Source organism: Rattus rattus, chromosome 2, assembly GCF_011064425.1.
Source record: "Rattus rattus isolate New Zealand chromosome 2, Rrattus_CSIRO_v1, whole genome shotgun sequence".
Classification (NCBI taxonomy): Eukaryota; Metazoa; Chordata; class Mammalia; order Rodentia; family Muridae; genus Rattus; species Rattus rattus.
This window is the reverse complement of record NC_046155.1, coordinates 224,148,487-224,175,965: the sequence shown is the minus strand read 5'-3', so window position 1 is coordinate 224,175,965 and position 27,479 is coordinate 224,148,487. Positions and strand designations below refer to the sequence as shown.

At 44.5% G+C, this 27,479-nt stretch overlaps 1 protein-coding gene across 1 annotated transcript; it reads left to right on the top strand.

The window, feature by feature from the left end:
- The first annotated feature begins 10,531 nt into the window (after positions 1-10,531).
- On the top strand, positions 10,532-27,096 carry LOC116893578 (ferritin light chain 1-like). The gene is given in 4 exon segments (XM_032895283.1): positions 10,532-10,564; positions 14,384-14,573; positions 26,536-26,710; positions 26,712-27,096. Coding segments are annotated over 4 exon segments (783 nt in total).
- The last annotated feature ends 383 nt before the right edge of the window (positions 27,097-27,479 follow it).

Genomic DNA, 27,479 nt, shown 5'->3' with positions numbered 1-27,479 from the left:
GTAGAAGACTCAGGTTCAGTTCTCTGCACCCACGCGGTGGCTCACAACCATCGGTAATTCCCAGTTCCGGGAGACCCAACCTCTTCTGACCTCCATGGGAATCAGACATGCACATGGTGCACATATGTATGTGCAGGTGAAAACATACACGGTGCACGCAATCCCTCTTAGGAGAAGCTTTCGAGGCTGCCTTCTGTGGTTTCACACAGAATTCACATTTTTGTTCCTTTCTTTTTCCAGAAAAACCGGGAAATGGCGCCGTTGGAAAAGATCCTTGACTTGTAATGGCGATCTCCAGCACCCGTGGATAAACCCGCAGCTGTAGTGGCTCATGCCTGTACTTCTAGTGCTGAGACAGGAGGGTGGCTAAGACTTGCCGGCCAACCAGCCTAGCAGAACCAGTGAGAGACCTCGACTCAAGACAAGAGCTAGGTTGGTAGTAATTCAGGATTTTGTTGAGACTGAAAAATGGTGGAAGAGTCAAAGCGAGTCTGACCCTTCAAGGAGCTTCCAAAGGAGAACAAAGAACTTATTGGAGAAGAGGAATTTTTCATTGATTGCCTCACTGAAGACCCTGTGCTCACATTGGTTTTGAAAATGGGAACTACTTTTCTTGGAAGCATATGATGATCTACAGTCCATCTCTCTTCCAGTTTTCCAAGTCTAGACTTCAATAAAACCATCCCCCAACACACACACCAATTACTGTCACCAAATTAGTTCAGAGAGATGTGGCAGGTGGCAGGTGGCAGGAACTCCATGCCCTTTTTTTTTTTTTTAATTTATTTTTCTTTAAACCTGAGTATTTCTTATTTAATTTCAATTGTTATCCTTTCCCGGTTTCCCCAACTTCCCTAAGTCCTATTCGGTATGGGTGTTCCCCTCCCATCCTTCCCCCAACAATCAGAGTGGGGTTCAGTCTTACTGCCCCTTCCACTGGTGCTCTTAAACCAGTAATTGGAGCCCAGGGTCCCAGTCCATGACATCTTTGGGTGTTTAGTCCCTAAAACACATTGGTTGGTTGGCATTGTTGTTCATATGGGGTCTCGAGCCCCTTCACAGTCCTTTCTCTGATTCAATCCTTTCTCAGTTCAAAGTGAGCTGCCTGCATTGGACTGGGTCAACCAGCTGCAATCAGTGGTTTCATCAGGTCTGTGTTGGTGTCTCCAGAGATGGCATATGCACTTTGAAATGGACCAAAGCAAAAAAACAAACACAACTCAAAATTCAACTCCAATAAACAAACAAATCAAAAAAAACCTCAGGACTGGGATCAATCCAAAACTATTCCTTATGGGATCATTTTTCCAAACTTTTGAAAAAAAGAAAAAAACAACTAAAAATTTTTGACACTTTTTTAATTTTTTTCCTTAAAAGCTGTTTGTGGTTGTTGAAGTTTAAAAAAGATGACTTTTTAGGGGTATTTTGAAGGTTTGGAGTTTGCACTTTTTTGTATTCTATAACATTGTACTTGTGCCTGGGATTCTCCCATAGTGTCAACATTTGAAAGGCACCAGACCCTCGAGCAGATCATTTTCTCTGTCACCACATTGGGGACTTTTAAAACTTTGGGGTTTTTTTTGTTCCTTTCTTTCTCAGGCTAGGTTTTTTATCTGACAATAACTTCTATGTTGGTTTCAAAGCTGGAAAGGTAAAAGTCCAAACAAACTTTTTTTTTTTTGGTTTAAATTTGGTTAATGTTCAGAATTATTGCTAGTTTTGGTGTCACTGAACTAGTGATGAAAATAGTGAAACAAAAGGGTTTTTTGTTTCTCCCTAGGGTTCTTCCCCACCCATCTCACACCCCACCTTTTTTTTTTTTTTTTAGAATGTATCAAATGTTGCAGTTTTGGGGAATAATAAATCCTTGGTCCTCTTATAACACTAGACTACAGGGCTTCTTCTGCCCTCCCCTGTGGGCCTGCAAAACCAGAGGGGTTGTGTTTGCATTTCCTTCCCAGGCAGCCTGCAGCAGGAGTTGTGTGTGCTGGAGGAGTCTCTGTAGCCTGATTCTTTGTGGGTCTGGGCCTTCTTGTCCCACTAATAGAGTCCCTGTCTTCAAAGAGAGCCAGTTCTTCAATGTTCTATTTCCATAATCTCTCAAAATGTTGGAGCTGTCCCTCCGTCCTAGACTGTAAGACAGCACAGCACTCCGTGGAAACAGGGAAAAAGAGTTAAGTTGCTGTGGTCCATCATCTTAGAGGTTGGTTCTCTTGTATCATTTTTGAGGAACCTTGAGGTTGCCTGGGATTCCTCTGCCTTCTATGTAATTCCATCAGTCTTTCTAACATCACCTGTTTGCCCCTGTTCTGTAGGAGGACTTCCTGGTGAACAGAAGGACAAGCTCTCGCTCACTAAATTTCCTCACTGTCTATAGCCACACGCCTGATGGTGGGCAGAGCTAGCAGACCTTTACTAAAACATCAAAAACAGTTTGAAAGGGAGAATTTAAATGGAGTCCCCTATGCAATCCAGATAATTAAATCTGTTTAAGAATTGTAAGCAGGGAGACTCCTATGAATGAGACATGAGGCTAGAGATCGGTGTAGTAGCATGAGAATTATTATTCCAGCAAGCTGGGGTCTGCCTACTTCACGAGGAGAGGCGACCCTGAACAATCTGTTAGTACAGTTTTATACATCTGTAAAGGACGGGTTACAGCGATGGTGATTGGACATAGGGGCATTGGTGAACTCTGTTGACCTTTTAGGTGGCTACAAACCAGTTGGTGTTCTTAAAATTCCTTAGATAAGGTTGAGATAGTTCTGCTGTGAGGACAGGGCTCCCTAGGGACCGGGCATTCCCAACATTCTTGGAACTGTGCCACATGAGATTGGTGCACTCCCTCCTGGATGGGAGGGGCTGGTGGAAAAATACAAGCTCTCTCAATACCAACATGGAAGCCTCATCTCTATAGTTTCTATAGTGCTAGATGGTTCTATTTATACTCTTGGGGGAGAAAAGTACACAACAGTCTTACCCAGCTGTGAGCCCCGTGAGCTACAGTAACAACAGCCTGGCAAAATACACTCGCCGGTGCCATAGTAGCAAGAATGTTATTGGAGGAAACAACCAAGTTTTAATTGGATTTTAAAGCCCACTCCTAAGACAGAACTCATACTAGTAACTGTTACGTAGACCTAAAAACCCGTGACTGGGTAGGTCATAGGCCCCTAGAGCTATTATTCTGCTAACCGGATATAGTATTCCACCGACTCTTAAATTCTTACCTTTATACCCATAGATTAGCGCATCTTCCGTCCCTCATCAGAGCAGCTTTTTAAAAGTTTCAGTGCATTAGACAGTGATTAATGCAGAGACCCAAAGTTGGTCAATATGCAGTGAAAACGGGAAGATAGAGTAGTCAGCTCTAAATAGAACATCTATATTAAATACCCTACACCCAAGGTTCAGTGATCACCACAGAGGAGCGGGTCCGAAAGACCGAAGCCAGAGGTAGTTGATATCTAATGCAGTCTTGTTGGGCCCGGCCCCCACCCTGGTGGGATGACTTGCTCTGCTTGTTGCCCAAGGCTGTAGCATACAATGTAGCAGCCGTGGTCGTGGTTAGAATGACCAAACAGCAAAGTCCTGAGTAATTTCCATTTCCTGTTTTTATCCCGAGAAACCTGGTGTTTTCCCACTGTGCTTCCTGGGCTTTTCCACCAAGGGCTAAGACTGTATATATATATGCCCGAAACCTTGAGTAAACCACATTCAGCATTCTCTCAGCACGAATGACCCGCTGTTGTGTTTTCTTTCAAATCCTCAGGCCTTTGCCCATCTCTGGGTAACTGTGGCGGCGCGGGTGGTGTCACAGTCTAACATTATTTTCTGCATATGACAGGTCCATCATACGCATGAACTCACCTGTACTGTGTGCATAAGACTTGTACAAGATGAAGCCAGCTAAAATCCCAGAATGGACAGGGAAGAGGCCCGTGAAGTCCCACCTCTTGCTGAGATGCTACTGGCTCCTTTATGGCTGCTGGGGGAGGGAGAGTAAATTTTCTTCAGGGATATGGCTCTGAATAGCTACCCATGTTCCAGTAGATGTACACATGTACACACATGCACATACAGGGATTAGCACTAAGTGGACTGTGTGTGCGCGTGCTTGTGTGCACATGCGTGTGTGTGTGTGTGTGTGTGTGTGTGTGTGTGTGTGAAAGAGAGGGGGGAGAGAGAGAGAGAGAAAAAGTGGGTAGAGAAGAGTTAGAAAAGGAGGAAGACAGCCAACATCAACCTCTATCTTTGCTATGCACACACACTGATGTGTGCACACATGCTTACACATGCACAATAAACAAACTCAAACCAAATCCAAGGAGTCTGGCTGCTCAGAAAAGGAATCTGGCAGCTTGTGCTTCTGTTCAGTTAGTAACTGAAAACCGCCTCAAGTCTAAGGTTCGGGGTATTGGTGACAGCTAACTGACTTATTACACATGAATAGCTGAAGTGTCCAATAACCATAAATAACCGCCCATGTTGCATATCCATTTGCCAGGCTTCTGTAAGCTGAAAATTGTCCTCCAGTGTACAGAAAATATTTTAAAAAAGTAAATCTTCATGATATAGTATGTACATTTGTGGTAACGCTTGCTTAAGTATCTATATATTCTTGGGAAAATATTACTTTGCACAACTCCAGTTTTTAATCTATAAGACCCAATATTCCTGTCAGATACTACCAAGTGCAAAATACCTACACAGATATAAAGCTAATCCTTCTAGTTATTTCTAAATCACCTGTTCGATATATGTAAAACCTTTTAAAGTCTACCTCTCCTAACCAAAAATGGTAACGAATGTTTGAGTTACCATTTTATATCTTTTTAGTGGATACATTTTTGTGTGTATGTGGTGATTAGGTTCTTTTTGTCAACTGGACGCAAGCTGGATAAAGCTGGCCTTTAATCACAGCACTCAAGAAGCAGAGGCAGGCAGCTCTCTGAGTTTGTGGCCAGCCTGTTCTAGAGAGCAAGTTCCAGGACAGCCAGGTGACCCGCCCAGCGGGGACCCAGTTATTCAGGGTCCCGAAGAGGCTTTCTACCTGTTCATCAAATGGGGGTGAAGAGAAGAAGGAGCCCAAGCAAAAGTTCTGTTGTCAAGGTCTCGTGTATTGGGGTGAACGTTACAGGTTTTAAGGCTTTCAGGTAGGGGGAGTGACCTTTGTGAAACACAAAGGACGGAGGGAGGAGGGCATTCCAGCAGCGAGAGCAGAAGGTGAAGAGGTCATGCGATGGAGACGCTGGAGACGGCTGGTGTTTGCTCAGACTGAAACATCCTGTGAAAGTTATCTTTCTGTGCCGTAAATTCATGGGAGAGGCTTTTGCCCAACAATCTCAAGGCTTTATGGTAGTCATTTCAAGGTTGAACCTCTGTGGCCATGCAGCCAAGAGTCACGTAGCCACTTTGAGCCATAGTCACAAAGCGGCCAGGCCCAAATCCAATACGGCTCCCTACAGCCAGGACCACACAGAGAAACCCTGTTTGAAAAACAAACAAAAAACCCCACCAAATAAAAGAAAGGAAGGGAGGAAGAGGAACAAAGAAAGAAAGAAAGAAAGAAAGAAAGAAAGAAAGAAAGAAAGAAAGAAAGAAAGAAAGAGAGAGAGAGAGAGAAAGAAAGAGAGAAAGAAAGAAAGAAAGAGAAAGACCCCCGGAGCAGGGAGACCCACACTCAAGTCTCGGGATGACACGACCCCCAAGAACTCACGTGAGACCGTCCTTGCTGGAATCACACGAGGTTTATTAACGGGAACCAGTGCACTGGGGTCGAGACTTGTATCCCACGCAAAGGCAGTGGAATTTGACCCCGAGAGGCTTCGAGAAAGGGTATTTAAAGGGAGAAACCACAACCCAAGGGGGCAGGGATGCTGTCATTGGAAAATCACAAGAATACCAGTGAAAAATCACAAGGAGAAACTCCCTGTTTCTCAAGATTGTTTTCTAAGATTTTAATCTAACTTTATGGTCAGCTAGTACAGGTAGAGGGCAGGGTCTGGAATTTGAGGTATTTAGGGCTTCTTAGGGGTGAGGTTGCATTTTTTAAACTTCTGGCTTTTTGGCTGTATTTTTTATTCTTTCAAAAGAAAGAAAGAAAGAAAAGAAAGAAAGAAAGAAAGAAAGAAAGAAAGAAAGGAAAAAGGAGAAAGGAAGGAAGAGAAGGAAGAAAGAAAAGAAAAGAGAAAGGGAGGAAGGAAGAAAAAGAATTGGCTATACCATGGGGTGCTAGCCAGTAGCAGCATTTCTCCATGGTCTCTGTTTTTAGTTCCTGCTTCCAGGTTCTAAGCCTGGTTTCCTTCAATGACAGACTGTGATTAGGATGTGTAAACCAAATAAATCTTTTCCTCTTCCAAACTGCTTTCGGTCATAGGTCATAACACATCAACAGAAAGCAAACTATACCTGTACATGTTGGTACATGTTCATGTGTGTGCACATGTCTGTGGTTGTGCCCGTGGAGACCAGAGATCAATGTCCAGTGTCTTCCTCACTTGCTCTTTAGTTTCTTTGTAAAGATAAGGGATGGTGGTTTGAGTGAGAATGGGTCACATAGGCTCACATATGTTTTAATGCTTGGTCCCAAGTTAGTAGAAGTGTTTTGGGAAGGATTGGGAGGTGTGGCCTTATTGGAGGAAGTACATCATGGGGAGTGTCTAGTGCTGCTAGGTATTCAACTGCTAAACACTGTATCCCAAGACCAGGTCATGGTGGACCATGAGCACATGGTCACGAGGGCTGGCCTGTTGGAGTGGCCTAGGTAGAACATGGCAAGTGATATTTCAGGTGCATTGACAGGGAAGTAGACAAAATAGCTTAAAAGGTTGATATATGCCCAATTTTAGTGCTTTAAGGCTTCTAGTAAATATAAAAGTGTTGTGCCTTTTATTTGGGAGCTAAACAATCTAAGGTCAGGTAGAATCCCCCAAATAATATTTACCACAAGAGAAGTGGATTTTGAGGTTTCAAAAGCCCATACCAGGATGAGTCCTCCCACCCAGCCTCTAAGATTGGGATCAGGATGTAAGTTCTTAGCTATTGCTCCAACTCCATAAATGCTACCACCATGCTTCCCACCATGAGGGCCATGGGTTACCCTCTGAAACTGTAACAAGCCCTCAATTAAGTACTTTTTTTTTTTTTTTTGTTAAGTTGCCTTGGTCATGATGTTTCTTCACAGTAATAGAAAAATAACTAAGAAACAAGATGTCTCACTGACCTTGGTGCTTGGCAAGTTGGCTACACTGACTAGCCAGCAAGAGAGAGGTCATCCTGACTCTACCTCCCTAGGAAGGACATTACAGAGTTGCACTGCCAAAGCTGGCTCTGGGTTCTTATATTTGTGCAGCTGGTTATTTACTGAGTGTTCCTCGTCCCCAGCCCTAAACGCACGCATTTCTTACAAAGATGATACTCTTCCAGGAGAACCTGCAGAATCAAAGAACACAGCTATCTAAGACAATGAAGACGATTTTCTGAATATTTGCTAAAACATTTTCTGTCTATCCATTGATGTTTTCTCAGACCTTACATTATGTCCTGCTTTCAGGGAAAAGGCTAGAGTATGACTGTATTAGTTCTTTGCCATGGACCTTGAGTGAAATGTCAAGAACCAAGAGAAACAGACGCAAGGGGAAAACAAGGCCCTGTGACAGATTGTGCTTTTCTGAAGGAAGAGCAGAGAGATACAATGAAAACAAACAAAACCTTGCAACCCTTGAGCACTGCTTAGTTCAACTGGCAGACAAAGTCATGAAGGACAGCTGAAGGGATAAATCTTCTTTTGTAACCCAGCACTCACTGTTCAGGGTGGACTTTGATACAAATGAAAAAGGAATGTGATACAAATAAAGAAAGCCCAAAATGATTCACACAAACACTTAGCACACATGAGCACAGAGGAAGGAAATGTTAACCAATAGAGGATAGGAAGGATTCATATAGATAGACTGTGGACCATTTGGACTTAGGGACCTGGTTTATTCTATAAATCAGTGATGTGGGAAACCAGAAAGGCTCAAAAGGACTTTGGAGATCAAACCAAAAACAGTGGCTGGATTTATAAGGTTCCCAATATACAATGAAACCAAAATACAATGAAATAAATTAATGTGGGGTGGGGGCGGGGTGGAGGACATTTTTGAGACAGAGAAAGTTTTAGTAGGGAGAGACTGAGAGCCTTGCAATGCTGCTGTGAGGTCAGCTTTAGTGGCAATAAAGTGCCGTTGTGACAGCATTGGGTGCCATCACTCACATGCTGTGTAGGTAAGCCCAAGTTTCCCTTTTACATAACACTGTTTTAATGACATAGTGAGACAAGGAAGGGAAGAATAACTATCATCTGAACATTCTCCCACTCCACTTCCTCCCCCTTCTCTCTGCCCCTCCCTCCTTTCCTTGCAAGGGAGTCCTATGGGTGATCATTTTACTGTCTTTGTGTATGTTTAAATTTTCATAACAAAATTTCTTTTCAAAATGACTGGCATATTGTTTTGAAATTTTAATATCCCCTTATTGAAGGTAAAAATATTATAACAGAATACAACTTCAGACTGATAAAATTAAATTATTCCAGGCAGAATTTGGGATTTGATATCATGTCCTTGTCAGAAATAAGCTACTGCGGAATGAGTAATAACATCAAGGTATCCGTCTATGTCCATTCGAATTTATTTTTGAAAAATTTTCTCTAAAATAGTCACATCTCATAATGCAAAGCAAAACTAGACACGTGTCAGAGAAATAAATTAGCCAAGCTTATTCTAAGTGTGTTTTTTTAAATAGCATTTGGAAGGCACATTGGAGAAAAGGACACGAGAAGGCCCCAAGCTTTAGAATGTGAGCGTCTGGAAGAACAGTAATTCTGTTCAAATTATGAAAATTAAAACCCAAAGCCATCATTGATAGTGGTGCTGGTTTTCTGACACAGAGTCCCTACGTTGTCTAGACTGGCCTTAACTCATCATCTTCCACCCTCAGACTTCTGTGTCAGCGTATCTGCTTGAAAGTGGTTATTTATGAAAAGTTACTGAGTTCCATTTTGAGTATTGAGTGGGAGAGACTGATGGACACCACAGGGAAAGATGTACAACAGGAGCACAGGTATGTGAGCCATCCTTCAGTGAGCCTCTCCTCCTCAGGTGAGGATGTGACCATAGGTAACATAGACTCAAGACAGATCAGTCACAGAGGACAACGCCCCAAACCTCTCCTCCACAGGTTACATAGGCTCAAGACAGATCAGTCACAGAGGACAGTGCCCCAAACCCATCCCTCACAGGTGAGGACGTGACCACAGGTCACATATGCTCAAGACTACACCCCCCGAATATGTAGATGAGGTCTTCCCAAGTTCTCAGGCCAAACCAATAGATAGTACCTGCTGTCAGACACTGACCCATCATCTGTGGAGAGCCACCACACACATACCCCACCCCTGCATGCCAGAACCCTACACCAAACAAACAAATTTGCCTGCCTGCCTGTCTACAGGGCTACACAGAGAAATGAAGTCTGGAATAAACAACAACAACAACAAAAATCTAAGCCTGCTTATTTTCCTCTCTCTCTCTCTCTCTCTCTCTCTCTCTCTCTCTCTCTTTCCTTCAGAGAGGATTTCTTAGTGAATGATATTTATGTCGATATAAGTTTTTACCTATTTTTGACTGGCTAACTAACTAACTAAGTCTGCCTGGCATACAGAAGGAGTTCCAGGATGACTGATTGCTTTTAACTTTTATTATGCATTTTAATTAAAGATAACAAAAATAACCAAAACCATCAATTCAGAGTTGGGCATTTAAAAGTAATAGAGGCAGAAGGAAAACATTTGGCTGTGGATGTGAAAGGTAGAAGTTTTAAGGTTGCCCCCTAGACAAAAGTTTAGAGCAGAAGAAAGAAACTGGTCGGGCCCTCGAACTGCAATTACACCAGCCAGTTCGACAACTTACTCCCAGGAAGTAGCTGACCATAAAGTTAGATTAAAATCTTAAAGAACAATCTTGAGAAACAGGAAGCTTCTCCCAGGAACTGGTGGACCATAAAGTTAAACAATCTTGAGAAACGAGAAGCTCTTCCTTGTGATTTTTCACTGGTATTCTCAACATTTTCCAATGATGCCCTCCCTACCCCCTTCGGTTGTGGTTTCGTCCTTTAAATTCCCCTTCTCTTAGCTACTGGGGATTGAACTCCACTGCCCCTGCGTGGGATACGAGTCTCGACCCCAGTGCACTGGTTCATATCAATAAACCTCGTGTAAATTACAGCAAGGATGGTCTTACATGAGTTCTTGGGGGGTTGCATCATCCTGAGACTTGATTGAGGGTCTCCCCGCTCCGGGGGTCTTTCAGATGGTATGAGGCTTCCGGCTGCTTTTGGGTGACTCCTCACCATTCTGCACATGCAAATTGGGTTTAATTAAGTTCTGTTCCCCTAAAGGCTGGGAAAGGGAGAAACAGAAAAGACCTGGAACAACAGGTCACATGGCTGGCCGCCTCCATCTTGGTGAGGTCAAGCAGCCGCTAAGATGGCTGCCATCCACATGTCAGCTTCCATCATGGTGAGGTCAATGTGCAAACAAGTGACAGAACCAGGAAGGTGAAACAGACTTGTAGGTGCAAAACCTTCCAGGGAAACACACACACACACACACACACACACACACACACCCCTCACAACTTGAACTTGAACCCAACATACAATAAAGTACCAGAAAAAGAAATTAAAAGGAGAGACCAAAAGAAAACAAAAGAAAATCCAAAAACCCTTCCTGGGGTAAAAGAAATAACGAGACTGGGTGTGGCCATACATGCCTTTAATCCTAATGATCAGGAAGAAGACAGAGGCAGGTGAATGCTATGAATTGGAGACAGGTCTGATCTTGACAGTGATTTCTCTCTTTTTTTTTTTTTTTTTTGTTTCTTTTTTTTGGAGCTGGGGACCAAACCCAGGGCCTTACGCTTCCTAGGCAAGTGCTCTACCACTGAGCTAAATCCCCAACCCCTTGACAGTGATTTCTAAGGCTATGTATAGAGACCCCTTGCCCCAACTAAATAAATGAATAGAAAAAAAGCAAATAAATATAATTATTAACTTGGGACAAAACTAATAGAACAAACAAACAAGGGAAGGAGGTGCTGGGTGCTTGGTTTATGGGAGATGGGAGACCCATGGTCTAGAGTGTCCTGAGGTCTGGGCTCCATGCTCTGAACTGCATTCTCTCTAGCAATCTTCCCAAAGTGGCTGTATTTAACCACATTTTTATTTTTAATAAAACGGTTCTATTTTTAACCACCTCCAAAGGAAACCCCTTTCCCATTAATGCCCAACCTCACCCTGCAAAATTATTGATTTCTTAATCAGTCTCCTCCCACTCCCACCCCTCTCTCTCTCTCTCTCTCTCTCTCTCTCTCTCTCTCTCTCTTCCCCATCCTGAGTGCTGACCTAGCATTTTCTCAGAACCCAAGGGTTTACCTACCTGCCTTGCACACACAAGACAAAGAAAATGCATAAAATAATTATGTTCTGATCAAAATGAAAACAAATCACTATGAAAATTGTCAGACCCTTGTGGGCTGCCTCAGTGTTTGCCCCCTGCTGAGCCTTGCTGATGCACGTAGAAACTTTTGTTCTTAAGAACAAAACATCTTGGCCTTTTCTCTTTGGCCGATTGGCAGTAACCGGGTATCCTGAGGGCGTAAACTTGTTTTTCTACTGTGCTTCCTGGGATTTTCCACCCGGTGGACTTGATATTACACACACACACACACACACACACACACACACACACACACCCTCAGTAAAGCTTTGGCATTCTCATAGCACGAATGACCCGAGTCTCTATCTTTTGTTAAATCCCCCAGGTCTACCCCCGGTTCTCGGTACCATGGTGGCGGTGGCGAGGGTGGTGTCAGAAAATATATTCCTAGGGAAAAAAGCAAAAAAAACAACATCAACTAAAATGGGAATTTTAACCATTCCACCATTCTTTTAATTTACTCTCTGTGTTTAGTCTTCCAAAGGGGAGTAAGAGGGTGGGAGGAGTGGGGGTGGGTCAGTGGGTGAGGGTCGGTAGGCAGCAATTGATGGCAGTGAGGAACAGAAAAAAAACAAACCCTGAGTGGTGGAGTATTTTAAAAATGAGCCTTAAATGGTGTGGAACTGAGGTTGCCGACACCCTCTACTCCCCTAATTGTGCCTGTTCCTTGCCCCGCTAACCTTTCTTAGTCATGTACTTTCACTTAGAAACTGAGGTTGCCTGTTTTCACCACTCAGTCATACTTTCATTTTTGGGTGCCTGAGTTTATCTCGAGTTCATTGTGTTTGGCTGGGACAAACAGGGACCGCCTGTGCCCCTCGGGAGAAGTGGTGGGTACCCTGCTCCATTGTGCGTGGGTGAGTGTTCCCCTGAGCTAGGGAAGACCCTCTTGAAAGACCCGGTGAGTGAGTGAGTGAGTGAGTGAGTGAGTGAGTGTGAGTGAGTGAGTGTGGCAGCACGTGAGCTGTCTGTATTGGTTTGCTTGATTGAGATGGCTGTCAGGCAACACTTAGTGGTGACAAGTTTCCAAAATGCTCCTGTTCTCCGGTTGATGACAGAGGACGAGGAAGTGCCTGCGTGAGCTGGCCAGCGTGTTGGGTGCGTCCCGGAGATTGTGTCTGAGGATGGTCTCTATCTATGTGGTTGTACCGGGAGAACTATAGAGAGGGGTGGTTGCTGTACTCCCTATTAGGACTCATGGTGGGGTTGGTGGCAGCTTGATCAGGTCGACCAGAAGGCTTAGGTCCTGCCAGGAGCTCCTGGTTCCACACCACCGGGAGTTGGGGGGGGGGTAGAGTGGGGATAGGGCTCTGGATCCTGAGCCTGAGGGGAAGCTGTGGTGCCAGCTATCATGGCCCTTTCAGTCTATAAGTACTCATGATTATAAGGTCGACCTGTAAGACTGGACCTGAGTCTTAATTACCAGGAGACTACCGTGAGACCAGAGATCAATGCAATAGCAAGAGGATAATTATTCCAGCAAGCTAGGGTCTGTCTACCTCACAAAGAGAGGAGACCCGGAACAATTCGTTAGTACGGTTTTCATACATTCTGATTGGGCATACGGGAGTATTGGTGAGCTCAATCGACCTTTAGGTTGCCACAGACTAGGTCAGCATCTGGGTCCTTGATGTGCATTCTTTTGGATAAGGTTGAGAAAGCCCTGCTGTGAGGAAAGGGCTCCCTGGCATTCCAGGGAATGTGCCAGATAAGATTGGTGCACTCCCTCCTGGATGGGAGGGGCTGTCTGAGGTTGGTGGAAAAGTGCTAGCCCTCTCATTTCCCCCCTTTTCCTTGTGAGCATTTCAATCATGAAATCACCCAGTTTCTTTGGTCATGACAGCCTGGTACTGGTGTCTAAGCACCATTACTTGTACTGTATTAATGAGGTCTTTAACAAAAGGTGATACAAGGCGGTGATACAAGGCGATTAAAATGCAGGGGCCAAAGGTCAAAAGCAAGGTGACACAATTAAAGGTCCCATCATGATAGAAACCAGGGTAGGCAACCACGTGGAGGAATTAAACCATGATTCCTACCAACTCTGTGTCACCTCTTTTTCTCTTGGCTAGCCCTTCTCAGATTTTGGCCATATTGTCCCTTTGCTACTCCTGAATGATTTATGTAGAAGCAACATTCTTCTCCTAGTGCAACGCAGAGCCCTCCTTGTTGTGAGAATAGTAAGTCTAGACGTCTTTTATTTGGGAGAACCACCTCTGCTAAGGAAGTTAGTGATTCCGGTAGGTAAGAGGTGGAGTTTTCAATGCTCTGGATGCTAGTATCAATGGTTGTGCGCAGATCAGAGTATTAATGGGACTGGGTTGCTAAGGAGGTAATTCTGGTTCCCAATCCCCCAAGGCTGGCCCCTATAAGGACATTTGGAGTTAGGGCAGTTCTCTTTTACCCCGTACCAGTCTTGTATCTTTTACTAATTCTTAAAGGAATTCACAGTTCTCATGGTGCAAAAGCCGGGGCACTAGCCTAAGACGCAAAATCCTTGGGTCCTGCTTAGACCCTCCCAGTGCACGCAGGGGGTTAGTCCAGTGGAACATGTCCACCAGGCGTCCTCGGGAGGGATCGGGTATCCGTCTCTATTGGTTTGGGTGCTATGGGTATGACTGCATAGGAACTGTTTAACTGAGCCCACGCTTAACCCTCGACCTGACACCTGCTGTATGGTAAGGGACGCCCGGGACCTCCGTCTGCAGGCATCATCTTTGACCGTCTGATTTACAGAGCTATACCTTCAGAGTAGGGTGGAACAGTATCGTAGCAAAGCCCACAAGAGCTGGTGAGCGTAGGCTTAGTAAAGTTTAGGACCAAGAAAGATTTTTCTATTAGGTTCAGAAGCGCGTGCCCATCACTCTGGAGGTCCTGATTGATAAGCAGACTCTCGGTTACCTCTTTGAGGGGCACCTTGGGAGTGGGCAAAGTGGGTCGAGGGCTTGTTGTTCTGAGGGCCGAAAGTGGGGGGGCCAGAACGTACTTGGGCCCTATGGAGGCGGTCGGGGCCTCAATCTGCAGGTGGATGGTGAGGAGAAGCCCATTGTTAGAACCAGACTGGTGGCAACTGCACTCCCCAGTATTTCCCTTTTCCCAACTATATGTTCCTTTCCTGTCTCAGTAAACTGGATAGAAAGGCGGTTACAGTACAAGTTAAGGCAGGGTCCCTGTCCAGGTCCCACCTCCCCAAGTGACCTGGGGAGAGCTCCAAAGGGTAAGGTGCCCATGGGATTATTCCATCCCCCTCAGCTGCTGCCTATTAGTCCTTTGTGGAGCCCCTCCTCACGGTTATCAAGTTTGCATGGGAAAAACCGATAGGGAGCTAGAAATAAAGATCTTTGGCAAGTACCTTTATTAGTGTCAGCCAAGGGTCTACAAGTAAAAGTCATGAAGGACTGCACTGAACATCACTAGAGCACATCAGAGGAGAGCATGAAGGAATACTTGTGGCAGAGACCTTTGCACTTTGGTGTAACAAAGCTGTCTGGGCAGGGTGTTTACCACCTCTCTAGGGGGCGTGTTGCCGTTGATATATTAGGAAAATATGAACTTCAAAATTTTATAACATCGTCATTTATTGCAAATTTGGCAGAAATTCTTTAAATCCCAAGTAAATTATAAATTGAAACTACCAAGTTCTCTAAATCTTTACATGAGGTATTATTTAATCAAAACTCCATTGTTTACTAAGCTTATTTTTAGACAGATTTGAAGCAATAAAAACCTGTGGTTTGCTTATATATCCCCTCTTTTTTTTTTTTATTAACTTGAATATTTCTTATATACATTTCGAAAGGTTATTCCTTTTCCTGCTTTCCGGGCAAACATCCCCCTCCCCCCTCCCCTTCCTTATGGGTGTTCCCCTCCCCACCCTCCCCCTATTGCCGCCCTCCCCCCAACTGTCTAGTTCACTGGGGGTTCAGTCTTAGCAGGACCCAGGGCTTCCCCTTCCACTGGTGCTCTTACTAGGATATTCATTGCTACCTATGAGGTCAGAGTCCAGGTTCAGTCCATGTATAGTCTTTAGGTAGTGGCTTAGTCCCTGGAAGCTCTGGTTGCTTGGCATTGTTGTACATATGGGGTCTCGAGCCCCTTCAAGCTCTTCCAGTTCATTCTCTGATTCCTTCAACGGGGGTCCTATTCTCAGTTCAGTGGTTTGCTGCTGACATTCGCCTCTGTATTTGCTGTATTCTGGCTGTGTCTCTCAGGAGCGATCTACACTTCTGCACTTCTTTGCTTCATCCATCTTATCTAATTGGGTGGCTGTATATATATGGGCCACATGTGGGGCAGGCTCTGAATGGGTGTCCCTTCAGTCTCTGTTTTAATCTTTGCCTCTCTCTTCCCTGCCAAGGGTATTCTTGTTCCCCTTTTAAAGAAGGAGTGAAGCATTCACATTTTGATCATCCGTCTTGAGTTTCATTTGTTCTAGGCATCTAGGGTAATTCAAGCATTTGGGCTATTAGCCACTTATCAATGAGTGCATACCATGTATGTCTTTCTGTGATTGGGTTAGCTCACCAGGATGATATTTTCCAGTTCCAACCATTTGCCTACTAATTTCATAAAGTCGTTGTTTTTGATAGCTGAGTAATATTCCATTGTGTAGATGTACCACATTTTCTGTATCCATTCCTCTGTTGAAGGGCATCTGGGTTCTTTCCAGCTTCTGGCTATTATAAATAAGGCTGCTATGAACATAGTGGAGCACGTGTCTTTTTTTATATGTTGGGGCATCTTTTGGGTATATGCCCAAGAGAGGTATAGCTGGATCCTCAGGCAGTTCAATGTCCAATTTTCTGAGGAACCTCCAGACTGATTTCCAGAATGGTTGTACCAGTCTGCAGTCCCACCAACAATGGAGGAGTGTTCCTCTTTCTCCACATCCTCGCCAGCATTTGCTGTCACCTGAGTTTTTGATCTTAGCCATTCTCACACCTAGCCTCTCTAGGTGTGAGGTGAAAATCTCAGGGTTGTTTTGATTTGCATTTCCCTGATGACTAAAGATGTTGAACATTTCTTTAGGTGTTTCTCAGCCATTCGGCATTCCTCAGCTGTGAATTCTTTGTTTAGCTCTGAACCCCATTTTTTAATAGGGCTATTTTTCTCCCTGCGGTCTAACTTTTTGAGTTCTTTGTATATTTTGGATATAAGGCCTCTATCTGTTGTAGGATTGGTAAAGATCTTTTCCCAATCTGTTGGTTGCCGTTTTGTCCTAACCACAGTGTCCTTTGCCTTACAGAAGCTTTGCAGTTTTATGAGATCCCATTTGTCGATTCTTGATCTTAGAGCATAAGCCATTGGTGTTTTGTTCAGGAAATTTTTTCCAGTGCCCATGTGTTCCAGATGCTTCCCTAGTTTTTCTTCTATTAGTTTGAGTGTGTCTGGTTTGATGTGGAGGTCCTTGATCCACTTGGACTTAAGCTTTGTACAGGGTGATAAGCATGGATCGATCTGCATTCTTCTACATGTTGACCTCCAGTTGAACCAGCACCATTTGCTGAAAATGCTATCTTTTTTCCATTGGATGGATTTGGCTCCTTTGTCAAAAATCAAGTGACCATAGGTGTGTGGGTTCATTTCTGGGTCTTCAATTCTGTTCCATTGGTCTATCTGTCTGTCTCTGTACCAATACCATGCAGTTTTTATCACTATTGCTCTGTAATACTGCTTGAGTTCAGGGATAGTGATTCCCCCTGAAGTCCTTTTTATTGTTGAGGATAGTTTTAGCTATCCTGGGTTTTTGTTATTCCAGATGAATTTGCAAATTGTTCTGTCTAACTCTTTTGAAGAATTGATTGGTATTTTGATGGGGATTGCATTGAATCTGTAGATCGCTTTTGGTAAAATGGCCATTTTTACTATATTAATCCTGCCAATCCATGAGCATGGGAGATCTTTCCACCTTCTGAGGTCTTCTTCAATTTCTTTCTTCAGTGTCTTGAAGTTCTTATTGTACAGATCTTTTACTTGCTTGGTTAAAGTCACACCGAGGTACTTTTATATTATTTGGATCTATTATGAAGGGTGTCGTTTCCTAATTTCTTTCTCGCTTGTTTCTCTTTTGTGTAGAGGAAGGCTACTGATTTATTTGAGTTAATTTTATACCCAGCCACTTTGCTGAAGTTGTTTATCAGCTTTAGTAGTTCTCTGGTGGAACTTTTGGGATCACTTAAATATACTATCATATCATCTGCAAATAGTGATATTTTGACTTCTTCTTTTCCGATCTGTATCCCCTTGACCTCCTTTTGTTGTCTGATTGCTCTGGCTAGAACTTCAAGAACTATATTGAATAAGTAGGGAGAGAGTGGGCAGCCTTGTCTAGTCCATGATTTTAGTATATCCCCTCTCTTGAAGGGGGCATAATTTATCAGAAATCAATATAGTTGAAAAGGTGCTATTGGCATTATGATTCACTTACATGTATCTCAAAATAATTATTTAATCAGTGGTAGATTATTTTCTTAAAACTAGTTCACACCCTCTAACCAAGATACACCCATTATCAACCCATTATCCATTTCTGTTGTTTCTGTTCGTAAACGCTGTGTATTGAGGAGCATAAGCTGTATTTGGGCTTTTGGATTTTCTTTTCCAAAATTGGAGGTTCATTTAATGATTCATTTTACTGCATATTATTTGTAGGTAAACCCATACCTATGTAACATATTCTTATATACTGAATTTTCAGTACCTCACAACTGAAAGTCTTATGGCGGCCTCCAGTTGATAACTTTGCAAATAACAGTTGTTAAAAGCACCTGTGTATGTGTTAAAAAACATCATTAGGAGGGTTGGGGATTTAGCTCAGTGGTAGAGCGCTTGCCTAGTATTCGCAGGGCCCTGGGTTCGGTCCTCAGCTCAAAAACAAAAAAACAAAAAAACAAAAAAACAAAAAACATCATTAGTTTATGTTTTAAACGATGTCCTACTGAATATAGGGTCCAATAGACAGACATCATATTACACATTTCATAAGGACTAATAAATCTAGAGAAAACATCTTAAATGAAAATGGACAGTGATAACTGTGGGATCATCACTCTCAGAATTGATTTCAACCCATCCATCTGTAGCACTGCATGGTTATGTAAGAGGTACGTTCTCTTAGGATCACCATGAACTTGTGTTCTTTGTACTTGTTCTTTGGATTGGTAACTAAACTTGTTTGCCACGACTGCACCCTCTAGGTTATTGGGCCACACTGGTTATTGAATGGTTCCTAGATATCATAACTAGATAGGACTGTTAGCGACCTCCCTCTTTTGGCCGTTTGCTCTTGGACTTTTGGTGCCATGGAAGCAAGTTCTCCAGGAGCTGCGTTCAGATCCGTTCCTGTTCAGGAATCTCTCAGGTCTATTTCTAAAATCTATGCTGTCCTCAGCAATAGGAACTTACCTTCCACCTCTGTGGAGTAACCATATTTAATGGTGTGTGGTAAATCTCCAACCCCAATAAGCCCATGCAAAGAACACACAACTTAGGTATAATGTTTATAAGCTACACACCTAGATCTGACAGATTCACTATTACACTACTTCATTCCCCTGTTGTGAGATCTCTTGCTACTTGTGGCTTCTCCAGGCCACATAGTTCTGTCCCATCTTCCTTCTACCTCCTTTTCCCCCATCTTCCTGTCTCCTCCCTTTTCCTCTGTCTCCTCCTCTCCTCCCTTCCTTCCTCTCTCTTCCTAGAACCTCCAGCCCCACCTTTCCTTTCCACTGCCCACTCACAGACTCTACCCTTTATTTGAACAGTTAGAATGGGGCAACGTTTCATATAAAATCACACAAGTACATGATCCACTCTTCACGGGGGCGGCCCCTCTTGAGGAAGCAGGATTAGCATTAAAATACAAACAGCACCAGGGCAATCCACAACACAACAAAAATGGGCTTCATATTTTGGCTGTCTCCCAGATATCCAACCTTTCCCTTCAGACCTACTTGTCTATCGGTTTTTTAATATACTTTATACTGATAATGATTAAAAATAGATTTATCTCTGTTGTGGTTTAGTCTGTTATTATGTATTATAATGTTAAATACTGGCCCTCAGGGTCCTGTTGCCCCCAGGGACAAAAAGATTCTCATATACATCAAATGATGCTATGTAACCTTGCTCCTTAATTTAAAGCTATTGGTTGAATAGAGATGCCTACAGTCCAGAGTTTAGAGATCTGAGGCAGAGACCACAAGGAAAGGAAAAAGAGATGTGAAGAAGATGGCATGGAGTAGCTGAATGCTGAGAACATGGCCCTGAGGGCTGGCCAGTTGGATTAAGAGCGGCTCAGGTAAAATGTGTGGCAATTTATACCATGTTCATCTAGGTCCTGCTTCATGCAGGCAGTATTTGGTGAGGACTCATCTTGGTCTGTCCTGCAGTGACTTCATTCCCAAAGGAGTGCCTGGAAAGAATTCATAAATCTAGCCAGTCTGTAAGAAAGAGACATAATCCAGGTATTTTAAAACCGGGAGCCTACATTGGGCAGGTATAGAGTTATACTTAGTCCCCAGCGATGAAGTCCCTTGTGACTTTCTGATTCTCCTGGCCATGTGCTCATAGTCCATCTCCAAAGTGGAAACGTAAGGGTTCTTTGCAAAGTTAGTTAGTTGTGTTGGATGGTGTTTTGCTGGGGCAGACACACGAAGGAGAGTTTTCCTGAAGTGCACATGTGAAAGACTAAGGCAGACTCCTGAAGGGAGTTTAGCTGAAGCAGGCGATGATCTGCAAAGCAAGTATGTAAAAGCACATGTGAGGAAGGGTTATCTGCTAACAACGCATGTGTATTGGTCTGCCTTACATTGCAAAGTTGAGCTGCATTTATTGGGACTCCATAGAAAGAAACGCACCAAAATATTTCTGGTGACGCACTGCAGTGTCTTGCCACTTCCACAGACTCGGGCTGATTGGACGCACGTGCTGAGACAAGGCCCATTTTGAGGCAAGGCATATGGAGAACATGTAATGTTCTATAAATAGAACTCCACAGAGTGGTGGGGAGAGAGAGCTTGGCTTGCTGCTACAGCTAACTGTGCAATGCTTGTGGGTCTCGTGTCTTCACTGATCTTCACTTCCCTGAGAGAGGCACAGCAGAGAACTTCTGGTCTTCCAGGTCCCTCCTGCTGACTCAAGCCAAGGCTGAGGCCTGGCTGTCTCTGCTAGGTTGTGTCACTGAAGTTGCTAACCCAACTCTACAGAACTGGACTGCCGATGTTATCTGTGAAGTGTTTGCTAGTGGATCAACCTTCTGCTTGCTGCCTGCTAATTTGTGAATTGACGTGCCAATTTCTAGACAACATAAATGGGAACTTGCTCCAGAAAACCTTTCTAAACAGGTCCACTTCCTCCCCACCCCTATATCCTTTTTTCTCCACTACCTTTGGTGAGTGGCGGACTAGAAGGGAGGTTAAAATGTTTAAAAACCATCATTAAAAATAAAGTTTGAAAAAATTAAAGTTACACATCTCCTCTCATGGCAACCTCCTCTCAATCTTCTTTCTCTCTCCTCTTCCTTTTTCCTTCAACCCAAATTGACCCTGAAGTCCCACCTTTCTCTCTCCACAGGCTTTTTTAGCCTTTTATTGACCAGTTAAATTGGGGAGCAATGTTCATACAGCATTACATGGTGTACACAAGGATCTGCTGGTCAGGAGAAACCAATACTTAGCATTAGAATACAAGCAGCATCAGACCAACCCACAACAGGAATGAGATTTGGACCTTTTCAAGGTAAAATGGTCAATGCCAGAGAATTCAAGGAGCACAGGGACAGTTCTTAAATGTAGGGGGAATGTGTGTTTCTAATGAGTTTGCTAAAATCGGGGAGGGTGGCCTGAGGTTTTGGTGGTACACTTGAAGGCCTTTGCCCTCTGCTGAGCTAGACAGCTGGTTCCCTTCAGCAGAATACCACAGGACATGGAATCTTTTTTATGGTTGTTAAAGCAATTTTCATCTGTACTGGTCAGCATGTGAAATGCACACTTAAAGAATGGCTACACTGTGTTGGGTTTATAGACAAAACCCAGTGCCTCACACAGTGGTAGAGTGCTAAAAGTATGCCATAGGAAAGAACAAAAGAGTTTAGATTTCCATATGACTTTGACGTTCTCCATGTTAGTGGGTGTGCACAGGAGGCTGGTGAGAGAGCAGTGTCTCATTTACAGAAACCATTTCTCAGACTATACCACATAATGTAAAATGTTCTAAGTACCTTGAACCTGAGTTTATAGAAATATTGTTTAGGAAGATAATGTGAAATTCAGGCGATGTGGAAGACCTGAATCAAACAGTCGCTCGTAGTACAACATGAGGGACACCAAAGCTGCTGCTCTAGGAGGATGAATTAGCACCTCCGTCCCAATGCCCTCGTGCTAGGTGAGAAGGTAATCAATCCACCCACACTAACGGGAATCTGGCCAGCTCCAGCACGATGGGCCTGGTAGCCCTTTCCTTTCTTCTCCATTCCCTCTGCATTGCCAAAAGCCATTAGATTGTATGCCTAAAGCCAACCCCTAAGGTCTATTTCCCTATTCGTCCACTTCCTTCTCCTGCAGCTATCTGCCAAGGTCCACCTATCAAAGTATTGAAGTCCAGCAATGGAAGCGCCCTTTGGCTCACCTAATTAACATGCCCAATTAAAACTGAACTCCTCATCGTCACACAGTGTCTCCCATTTTACCTTTCCCATCTCCCCATGTGTCACCTCTCTCTCCACTCTGTCTAGAGGCAATTAGTCTTTTGTCCTCATTGGAAAAGTTTCTGGAAATTGGATGTCCAATGTCACCTGTGTATACTTTCCCAAGAAATAGAACCTGGCTGCAGTATATCAAGAGCAGATATTTTATGAATCTTGCAATGAGATCTCCCTGGAACTAAGAGCTGCTTGTGTGGTTTGGAGGCCTCTGTGAAATGTTTCCAGACGTTCTTACAAGCCTCCAGGGCACTGGGAGAGACACGTAGCTGTCTGGACCTGCTGACAGTAAGTGCCTCCCTCTGCCTTGCCCAGTGACAATCTTCTAGTATAAGAACAGGGCTTTTTCCTGACAGGCTCTCTGCTGAAATCCAGAAGACCAAAATTATGGGGGCAGTGCTTGAGACAGCATGCTTCTTGATCAGCTTGCAGGGGCAGCTTGTGCTCGCTGGATCATATCTGGCAAGAGAGGAGGTATGGAACCATGAAGATGCTGTAGGGATAAGCCTCTGGAACTTGATGCTTTTAGGGGAAGAGTGTGGTGGGTATTCTGACTATGCTATAACCATACAAGGGTGCTGGGCCGCTGAACTGATCTCTAAGCTTGTAGTTTTGTTTTTGTTTATTATTTTGTCAGTCCAAGATAGCTGAACTGCTCATCCTGCCTCTAACACCCAAGCAATAGGGTTACAGGCATGTAGACTCATGCCTGATTTTGAAAAATCTTTTTATTTATTGACTCGTGTGTGTGTGTGTGTGTGTGCGCGTGCGTGCATGTATGCATGCATGTATGTATGTATGTATGGTTTTTTTTTTGTTTTTTTTTTTGTTTTGAGACAGGATTGCACTTTTTGGCTCTGGCTGTCCAGGAACTACTATGTAGACCAAGCTGACCTCCATCCTAGAGTTCCAGGCCTCTGTCTCCCTAGTACTAGGATTAAAATGTATCCCACCACACCATGATCATGGGCCTGGAGATAAAAAGAAAGGTCTTTGCTCAGAGAACCTGGCTTTTAGCTTTCTGCCTAAGCTCCACCCCCACAGTTGCCTGGCAACAGCCAGGCATGCCTGACACTGTAAAAGGGGCTGCTTGCCCCCTCCTCACTCTTTCTGTTCTCTCTTGCTCTTGCCCTCTTCCTTCTTTGTTCCCTCTCTCACCTTTCCCTTCCTCCATTCTCTCTGTGCTCATGGCGGGCCTCTACTCCTCTACTCTATTTCTCTACTTCTCTTCCCCTTCCCACCTCTCTGCCCCTACTACCCTCTTAACTCCCCTCCCCATACCCTAGATAAACTCTATTCTATACTGTACAGTCAGGGGAAAGGGACGTCTCAGCATGGGCCTGCTGAGACAACCCCTTTCCCCATACCTTACCACACCTCCATAGAACATATCCCCCCCCTTTATCTTTTTATAAACACATCACTAGCAACCAATAAATATTTGATTTTCCTCTTTGCTCTCTCTCCTCTTGATCTACTGGCAAATCAGCTTCTTAGGCAAGGATTCCAGACGCAGAAAGTAGAAAGACTTCCTGGAAATATGGGACAAGAGTGGGGATCAGGGTCAGAGCCCCTTATAGTAACCAGTCTTCCTCCAGACATCCTGCTGTAGTATTATAGTCCAGATCCAAACACTCACAGAGACCACAACAGGCAAGGTAAGAATTTTACTTAAAGGCCAAAACATCTTCTGCTCTCCACAGGATTGGGAGCAAGCAAGTGATCCCAGCTGCAGCAAGAAGAATCTTACATAGTTTTTTCATGGCTTTTCCAACCAAGCCAAGCTTAACAGAAGCAGAACTTTTGAGGTTAGCTTTCAGCATAAACCCACTGTTACAAGTTTTTCATGTCACTGTGCTCAACAAGTTTTAGAAAGCCTCATTTTTCAAGTCAAGGCAACCTGATTGTCAGGAGGTATTTGGTGTGTGTTGGTTTGAAACAGTCTATACAGTAGGAACATAAATCTCACTTTACCTGAGAAATGCAAAGACAAATACCAAGACTTTGCAAACAAGTCTGAAAGCTGTACAAGAGGGAGAACAAAGGTGTTCTTACTATGTAACTCACATTAAAATCAATAGTGAAGGCAGATGGGAAAGTCAGCTTCTAACAATCCCACATAAAGGACTACATGGGTTCAAACTGTCCTCTGATAGGAGTTGGTGAAGACTGTCCCATGCCTAAGACAAATGATATTTTTTAGGCACCTTCCTGGCCCAGTTATCCATGTGATCTCTGGGACTAAGTATAATGCAGCAAGAGACAATCGATGATTTTCAAGGCTCTGGTGGGCCCCTCTTTGTGACAGCCCAAGCCCAGCGACCACTGGCTGGGAGCTCTTGGGTGCTGCAGCGGGAGAGCACCCACAGCTCCATCCCTCCCCTCCATCCCTCCCACCACTGCCCTACAGCTCGCTCCAGCTGTGGGCTGTGGAGGCACAAAAGACCTATCCTTCCCACCATGGTCAGCGGTGGCAGCAGGGCGCCAGGCCATGTAGGCACGGGGAGATCGATCACTGCATATGACCCATCAATGTTAGAACAATGTGTTAGGGTAGAAGTCTCTACTCGCACCCTGACAGAACACACCAAGCCAACCTGGTTCTACATGGTGAGGTTTAATGAGAGAAGAAGAGTAGAAGGGGGGAGAAATAAAGGAAGCCAGACATAGGCATGTGGGGGGAAAAGGGGAGAATGGGAAGAGAAGGGACAGGGTGGAAGAGTAAAGAAGAGAAGAACAAAGAGAAAGAGGAGGGGGCAAGCAGCCCCTTTTATAGTCAGGCACAGCTGGCTGTTGCCAGGCAACGGTGGGGTGGAGCATACCTGACTGTTGCCAGGCAACTGTGGAGGTGGAGGTTAGACAGAATACCAACAGGGAGATGAGACTGTGTAAGTACCAACTAGGCTCAGCACCCTCCTCTTTTTCCCCCATTCCAGGTAAGAGAGGCACTTTATGCGGCTTGCCCACATACTCGCCAGTCAGAAGAGCACCACTTGGCCAACTCCAGTGACTCTGGAGTACAGAAGACCTGGCTCTTTGGGAATAACAGACCCTTACATGTGTCCTATAGGATGGTTCTGTCCTTCCTAACTGATATCAGACTAGCACGGTCACTTTCCGAGGATATGGGAATCACTGGAAATCACTTCTATCCTGATCACAATTCACTAAACATTATAGAGAGAGACTATGTCCCTCCCGTCCTATCTAGGGTTAAGAGATCATCTATCCTATATGACCCAGAGATAGGCATTGAGGACTAAGTTAGTTTAAAAGCTTGAACTACAGATTTTCAATGACATACTTCTTTCAACACTTGCTGGGTACCTAGGAATTATCTGATGCATACATAGTGGACTATCATTAAGCCTTGTCTCCAACCTATCTCACCTGTATAACCAGCTATACTCTTCAGTTAGCATCTGTGTCCTGAGAGTGAGAGGCTGACTTCACTCCAAGTCAGGTTTTTAACCTCTAGGCTTAGCCTCTCTACCCTGCTGTGTTGTTTGCCCTTGGTTAGGAGGTGGGGAGCAGCAGGTTGTCTCTACTTCTGGAAAACAAAGGTTTGCTTTGTTTCTTTGCACACTGGGGTGTCTTGAGCCTGTTTGACCATAGACAGTCTTCAGCTCAGATTCTAGGGCTGGCAGACACCAAGCTGATCAGCCCTCTTGAACAGGCAGGGTGGTGTGTGTGTGTGTGTGTGTGTGTGTGTGTTTGAGGTGACTGTTCTTCAACCTGAACATTCTGAAACTTACACACGCTATTTCATGTAGCCTCTTACCTTTGCTGTGCCACTAGCATCTCAGACTTGTGCGGAGAACCCCTCCAGGCACATGCACGTAAGAAGAAAATGACTCCGAAAAGATTTCCTTTTCTCTAACCCATGGTTTCCTTAGATCTGGTATGTTTCAGAGAAACAGTGAGATTTGAAAAGAGTGGGTAAGTGCCGAGGGCCATGAAGAAGGAAGGACAAATGGCTTGAGAACTCATGGAATGAGGCCCACAGGTTACCACAGCCGCATGAGAAAGCCTCTGTGTCCTGAGGACTTCATGCTATTATGGAGTTCTACTCTGCCCTTGCATCCCTCTTAATCTAAAAATAATGTGAAAATTCTGAGCAGCGCTTTGGAGATCCCATGGATCTTGCTTCAACAGTGTTTGGATAGAAAAGACCCGGGGACTCCCACTTTATTAACTCCCAGCCATCTTACAAGTCTCTTCAGTCACAGCCTCCGGGACCATCTCCTTGCTGCCTTCAACTCCTAGGACCAGCCAGCACTGTCTTTGTGCTTAGCCCCATACACGGGATCAGCCAAGACCTCTCAGATTCATCAGGATTATTCCACCGAAGTGGAAGCTGCCGTGAACCGCCTGGTCAACTTGCACCTGCGGGCCCCCTACACCTACCTCTCCCTGGGCTTCTTTTCTGATGGGGATGACATGGCTTTGGAGGGCATAGGCCACTTCTTCTGAGGAGAAGCAGGAGGGCGCTGAGCATCTCCTCAAGTTGCAGAATGATTGCTGGGGCCATGCACTCTTCCAGGATGTGCAGAAGCCATCTCAAGATGAGTGGGGTAAAACCCTGGAGACCATGGACGCTGCCTTGGCCCTGCAGAAGAACCTGAACCAGGCCCTCTTGGATCTGCACGCCCTGGGTTCTGCCAGCACAGACCCTCACCTCTGTGACTTCTTGGAAAGCCACTTCCTGGATAAGGAGGTGAAGCTCATCAAGAAGATGGGCAACCACCTGACCAACCTCCGTGGGGTGGCAGGGCCACAACCAGCGCAGAGAGGTGTGCCCCAGGCATCTCTGGGCGAGTATCTCTTTGAGTGCCTCACTCTCAAGCAGGACTAGGAGGCCTCTGTGCCTTCCAAGGGGCTCCCTCCTCTGCTCTGCACCAGCCGCCTGGGCACCTCCACCCGATTGTAATCACCCTGGAGCCTCTCCCAAGTCTTGGACCAAGTAAAGATAAAAGCTTTTTGAAACAGAAGAAAGAAAGAAAGAAAGAAAGAAAGAAAGAAAGAAAGAAAGAAAGAAAGAGAGAGAGAGAGAGGGAGGGAGGGAGGGAGGGAGGGAGGGAGGGAGGAAGGAAGGAAGGAAGGAAGACAGACAGACAGACAGACAGACAGACAGAAAGAAAGAAAGAAAGAAAGAAAGAAAGAAAGAAAGAAAGAAAGAAAGAACTCTAAGGAGGCTTGTGGGACCCTCCAGGGCCCGGTCAGTATTTGACCCCTGTT